Source organism: Somniosus microcephalus, chromosome 9 (genome assembly GCF_052327205.1).
Source record: "Somniosus microcephalus isolate GS21.2 chromosome 9, FLI_Smic_1.0, whole genome shotgun sequence".
Classification (NCBI taxonomy): domain Eukaryota; kingdom Metazoa; phylum Chordata; class Chondrichthyes; order Squaliformes; family Somniosidae; genus Somniosus; species Somniosus microcephalus.
In genome coordinates, this window is record NC_140995.1 from 132,117,619 (window position 1) to 132,123,582 (window position 5,964).

At 44.3% G+C, this 5,964-nt stretch overlaps 1 protein-coding gene across 2 annotated transcripts; it reads right to left on the reverse strand.

Annotated features, from left to right (window-relative positions):
* Positions 1–624: 624 nt before the first annotated feature.
* Positions 625–5,745, reverse strand: hey2 (hes-related family bHLH transcription factor with YRPW motif 2). 2 transcript variants are annotated; one of them, XM_085997205.1, is made up of 6 exons: positions 4,950–5,709; positions 4,741–4,819; positions 4,566–4,649; positions 4,215–4,296; positions 3,069–3,416; positions 625–2,414 (listed from the first exon to the last, which is right to left on the reverse strand). In XM_085997205.1, the coding sequence occupies exons 1-6, from the start codon at positions 5,030–5,032 to the stop codon at positions 2,266–2,268; spliced, it is 825 nt and encodes a 274-aa protein (XP_085853331.1). In that variant the 5' UTR covers positions 5,033–5,709; the 3' UTR covers positions 625–2,265. The 2 variants fall into 2 exon arrangements, with proteins under 2 accessions (XP_085853331.1, XP_085853330.1); XM_085997204.1 differs by having other exon boundaries at positions 2,324–3,416; positions 4,950–5,745.
* Between the last annotated feature and the right edge of the window lie 219 nt (positions 5,746–5,964).

The following is a 5,964-nucleotide window of genomic DNA, read 5'->3' on the forward strand; positions in this document are numbered from 1 at the left end:
TTGCACTTGCACATGTAGGGAGCTTCTTGTACAAGTTTTTTCTCATTGCAAATTGTCTTCCATACACACACCTAAAAGGATGGACATGTTTAAAAAAATATTATTCTAGAATTATGGCAGACCACAGGCTTCAGCTGTGGACTATTAAGTTTTGTCAGGTTCTTTGCCTGCCGTCTAGGGCCCAGTATTAACAACTGATTGCTTGCCATGGAGAACATGCTGGAGTCAGCTGCAGACAGAATGTGTTTGAGCCAGGCAAAATGCCCTAGGCATGAACTTTGATCTATCAGTTCCAAGTTAAGCTTAACTGGACAAGTTATTTCATGGTGTCTGCTTGTTTTTGCATAGTTTCCGTGTCCACCAGATGCTATGTCATTTCCAAAAAGCAAATGGTGTGACTTCCGCTTAGTTAAGAATTATTGTGTGGCAGCATTTACCGGTTCAATGTGCAATCATCTAACAATTAATATTTTAATATGTACTTTCACTTTTCATTTAAAGAACGAATTAAGGAGAATCCCTCCTCCAAAAGAATTATCCTGCAGCAATAATTGACAAGTTGTATTACATTAATCTAGCATTAATAAAAGTATTCTAAGCACAAAAAAGCATGAAAGGTGAAACTAAAATGCAAAAGTAAATTTATTATCAGAATTCTATTTGCCTTAGTAAGTCAAGAGCCATATAAAAAAACACCCTCACATTGGTATTTTTTTTGCTGTTATGAAGTGACATATTTCACTTTTGAATAAATTTGTATGTATGACTAATTTCCATCCACTTCAATGCGCATATGCATTAGTGTGATATTGTTTAGAAAAGTCACTGGAAGGAATGACCTCGGATGTTACATTAAAAGGAGATAATTAGAATAAAACAGCACCGGGAAAAAAATCAAAAGAGTTAGAGATTCCCGATATCATTGTATTAAGCCTAAAGCCTCGGGGTTGAAAGGATTATGGCAACACACACACTTCATGTACTCTAAGACACTGCATTATAATGATTGAAGAAGGCGAAGTATATAAAATTAATCAGATTCGCGTCACATAATATTGCCTCTGCTCCCTTATTCACAGTGCACCACAAATCTCGCGTCATGGTAAATGGAGGACGGCAGAATACAGAGTTGTCAATATTAGGTAAATGATAGGAGTGGCATTTCTAATCACCAAGAGTGACACAGATTGTAAACTGACTTAAAGATATGGAGTTGTGTTTATTTTCAGGAACGATATCAAAATAAATCACATTTTTAAACCAAAACGAGGGATTACCATTCCGACTGCGTGATGGTAGCTCTGAACATGCACAAATAGAATTCTGCTCACTCTGTTTTTAGTTTTGTTAATGTTTAATTAATATGGATTATATATTTAGAATCTGGGCAACCAAATTTTGGATAAAATATGGCTATGGACAAGTGATCAAAGAAGTTAACATCGGGTACTGTAAATGTTTTGCCCTTTAGTTTTAAACACAGTTTTTAATACATAAATTGGACAAATCATTCCTTTGCGTTTTATGGAGTGTCCGATTCAGCTCAGAGCTTTAAAATGAGCCCTTTTCTAATCCAGTGAGAAAATACAGTTGTAACAATATCGCCATATATGATGATGTCCCCAACTAAATGTACTTCTTGCAGTGGGATCGGTGTCCAGTTAGTGACGATGAATAGTTACTGTTGCTGACCATTTCCAAACCAAATAAACGTCAAATTCTATTCAACATTCAGAACGAGAGGCACAGCGGTGTGAGAATGCTTACTCGGTATTATTATTGTTTTTGATGCTGTAGGAGAACCCCAGTCGATTCCTAAGTTTCCATTCGTTCCCTGCAGGTGCCCCGTCCAATTGTTTTTTTGGCGGTGATTGACTGCTTATGTCCCTAAAATATCACCAGAAAACTCGAGAATTCCAAGAGAGAAAATAACATTGAAAAGCGGTCACAAACTTCAGACTCTGCTCAAATTGAATTATTCCATTGTCCCATCAAACAACTCAGTTACTATGTTTGTGATAGACTCGTTACTGTTGCAGTAGAAAGTCTCAAATGGAAAAGCGTACTGCACATCCATAAAAATACCCTGCCAAATTATATAAGGCATACTGCGGTTGGAAGAGACGGCGCTACGCGAGAGATCGGTCCAAAATCAGCCAGGTTTGATTTACTCCTTTGCTATGTTGTGGGCAACTTGCTGACGACATGAAAAGGCCTTTTCTCTGGTAGCTAGGTTGCAGTAGATGTCAATCGGAGCAAACCACCTCAGGGAGACGCAGTCGATTGGTTATAATTTGCGTAAACAAAATAGTCAACATTGGGGTACTTGAAAGCAGAAAGCTCGCGTGTAAAATTGCTGTCGACTTGCTGGTAACAGTACTGGTGGCTCTTGCAGTGAGTTATCAGCCAAGGCCCTGCAGAGAGCAAGTTTTTCAAGCAATTAAATTATTGTTTCATCAACTTTTTTTTCGTTGAGTTGTCAGATGTCAAATAGTTCAAATGCATTGAGTTGGACTATAGGTTTGCCAGCAGTAGTCAGGTGCCATGGAGGGAAACGGGCAACTGATGGATTGCCCATCGCAGTTTCGTGCAGCGAGTGCCGGCACCGCTGTGTATGTTCCCCCCTGTGCAGGGCACGACAGGACAGGGGCTGGAAGGCAGGATCAGGGGCAACAGGGGTGGGGGAGAGAATCTGCCTCAGTCTTTCCTCACTCAGTCCGTTCAGAACGCTCCTATTTCGGTGCCCCAGGGTCTGTAAGGTTTGCCTCCGCCGCTGCCACTGCCGCCGTGCGGGACGGCGGCGATCCCGGGCGGGCTGAGCGCTGTGCCGCCCGGCGTCAGCACGGCGGCGGGGAAGGCGCCGAAGGAGAGCGGGAAGGTGTGGGCGGCGGCAGCGGCCGCGGCGGCGTGGACGGTGGCGGAGAGGGAAAGGAGGGAGGTGGAGAGCGGAGGCATGCGGGGAGTCACGCCGCTACCCCCGCCGCCGGGGGCTGTGTGAGCCGCGGCCGCCGCCAGGGTGGCGGTGAGCAAAGCCGAGCCCCCCGGAGGAGGCGGGACCGCCGCGGTACCTGGGTGCAGCTCGGAGGCGGTGGCCAGCAGCCTGTCGCTGGAGAGCCCGTGGTGCTGCAGCAAGGCGGAGGGCAGGTGGTGGAAGGCGGCGGCCCAGTGCTGATGGTGCGGGTGCTGCTGCTGGTGCTGCTGGAGCCGCTGCTGCTGGTGATGAGCTACCGACGTGGTCATTACAGCCGCTTCCCGCTGAGAGGCGTAAGTGTTGAGGTGAGAGACCAGGCGGAGCCGCAGCGGGTCTGAGCTGTCGAGACCTTCCACCGAGCTCAGGTAGCGGGCCACCTCGGACAGGCACTCCCGGAAGCCGATACTCATGAAGTCCATGGCGAGGGCGTGAGCGTCAAAAAACCCTGCAGAGCAAGAAGAAAACAGGAGATCGATGCAGCCCACTGCTGTCAGACTGTGACTGGGAATATTGTACAGACTGCACACCGTTAACATTACAGAGGATCACTGCCAATACTGCAATGTTTTGACAACAGCGACGAGGGATGCAAGTCTTATTTTGGGGATTTTGAGTAAATTAAGGACTTTCATGTCGAATGGTTTATACGATTCATAAACATTTTAGGAATCCATTTAAAGTTCATTGATTTTATTGAAGCGCCTTGTGTGGAGCATTACGCATTTGTAATTAGATTGTATTGGACCATTTAAATATTTACATTTCACTATGACCATGAGATGGAAGGATGAAATAGGTTAAACGAATTAATTACTTGCAGCAAGCCAGGCGGACTAAAAGAATCTGCTCTCGATCTAAGAGATAGGTTTCGCAGCCTGACAGGTTTGTGCCTCCGTGTTGACATTAGGTGGCAGTGTGGGGACGTTGCTGAAGGCCCTGTTTGTGTGTTTGTATTTGTTTTGTCTCCCTGGGCAGGTCTGGCTGCTCTAAGCAAAAAAAGCCCAAACAATCTCTGCATGCGGCTCCCTGGTTTCACAAAGCACTCACTCCCGCAGTGTTAGGAAAGCAAACAGAAGCCGGGGTCAAGTGCTGCCTTTGTCCCCCCGGCTCTTTCCCACGAGCTCAATGATGCCATTAGCATTTCCACTGCTCTCAGCCGGGGCCGCCCACAATTGTCAGTGCGCTGTTTGCTTAGGCTGCCTCTTCAAATCGCCTATGAAGAGGCACTCAATTAACTCCTTACCTTTACCTCCGGTCGCCCGGAGCATCTTTAAATGGTCCACTGTCATCTGAAGTATTTCCGCTTTCTCTAACTTGGCTGATCCCTTGAGAAAGAAGAAAATTGTTGCAATTATTGTGCCAAATTCTCTTTCAGATTTAATCTGGTGATGTTAGCATTGCCCTCATGTCAATGTAGTATTTCACTCAAGCGCACATAAAAGAGGTAATGTAACACCCCATCACTAATGAAATCCATTATGAATTTATTATTAGTTTATCACTATGACATGGTAAGGATTGTAAATAACAGTTTGAAAGATATTTGACCAACCGAGCACACAAATCGAATACAAAAACTGAGTGGATCAAATACCTGTTTCTCAAAAGCAGTGGGGACCAGTCGACGGAGCTCCGACAAACTGTTGTTAATACGATCTCGACGTCTTTTCTCAATAATCTAAGAGAACGTAAGTCGTACAGTTAGGGCAGGTTAAATATTTTAAGGAATAATCAAATCGTATACAGTGACAGATAAAGAAATAACCCACCCCTCTTCTTTTCTTTCTGGCCATGATTTGTGAAGTTGTAGACGGTGAGCCAGCTCTTATGAGTACATTGTTGCCCTGCCTGTTGAAACAAAAAGTCGGTCTCGTCAGCCTTATTCCCGTTCTACACGAATCACAAGCATGAAGACATGGGATTAACAGGTGTCATAAAAGTACACACGATACTACGTTGAAAACGACCCTAAACTCACCCTCCATAGTTACTTTCGCTCCCTACGTCTATAGTTTCATCAATGTCACTATCGGAAGAACTTTCTTCACAAGGGCGCTTCATTGCCGCAGGAGAAAATTACTGCAGTTGTCAACGATCTGTATTTTGAAGCGTGGTCGTTGAGCTCAAACCACAGATCCTGCGCGCTGTTGGCAGCCTGAACCCAGTCTGATGCTCTTTCCCACGGTATAAGCTATATCAATGTTGCAATGTCTCGCTGAGCTCACACTGCCCCCCACCCGCAGCAAGCTCTGATTGACAGTCCGCCGCGCCCCTTTCCAAGGAGTCTCCTTTCTCATTGGTGGAAAAACACGATGACGTCCCCTCCGTACGTCAAACACGCGGGTCGAGGAAAGCGTGGGAAAGCTGAGCACAGAGCTCACTTAAAAAGGAATCGACTGTTGGAGGAACTTTTCAACTTGTTTTTCTTTTTTGGGAGGGGAGACAGTTATGTGCAATGTTAACAGATGTTGTAGCATGTACATTAAAGTTCCAGTACTCCTTTTATAGGTTTATACTTCAATCTATAAAATATACGTTTATGCAATTGCCATATTCGATTCACCCTTGTTTTTCTTTTGAAAGTATTAAAACTTTAATTATTAATGGGCTTGGTTTGTTCGGCTCCAGAAATATGACTTAGTATTTGGACCTTGTTTAATTTTTTTGCGGTAAGTGGGGGAAAATGGGAGCTACCCTGTGTTGTGCGGGTCCTTTGACTTTCCCACCGATAATAAAATGCATAGCCTCTTCAGAAAAAGATTCGTTTTTTCTTTTTATAAAATCACAGTTTTATTAAGGCTGCATGTGGAGGAAGTCTAACAGTTTAAACGCGAGCTCAGTATCAGTAACACAAGTAAACTAGGTATGTATTCCACTGAATAACATAGTTCAAGCCCCGGAGTCAATTCTCAGACACGATTATAAACGCATATGTATGTACCATGTAAGTCAAGCTTGGCTGTTTAAAGTGTCTATAGACAGTGAAAGACAGA

Coding starts and splice junctions, on each gene's coding strand:
- hey2 (XM_085997204.1), bottom strand. CDS start 5,032: ATGAAGCGCCCTTGTGAAGAAAGTTCTTCCGATAGTGACATTGATGAA. Junction 4,820..4,949: donor AGCGAAAGTAACTATGGAGG/GTGAGTTTAGGG, acceptor TTGTTTCAACAG/GCAGGGCAACAATGTACTCA. Junction 4,297..4,565: donor CCACTGCTTTTGAGAAACAG/GTATTTGATCCA, acceptor TTCTTTCTCAAG/GGATCAGCCAAGTTAGAGAA.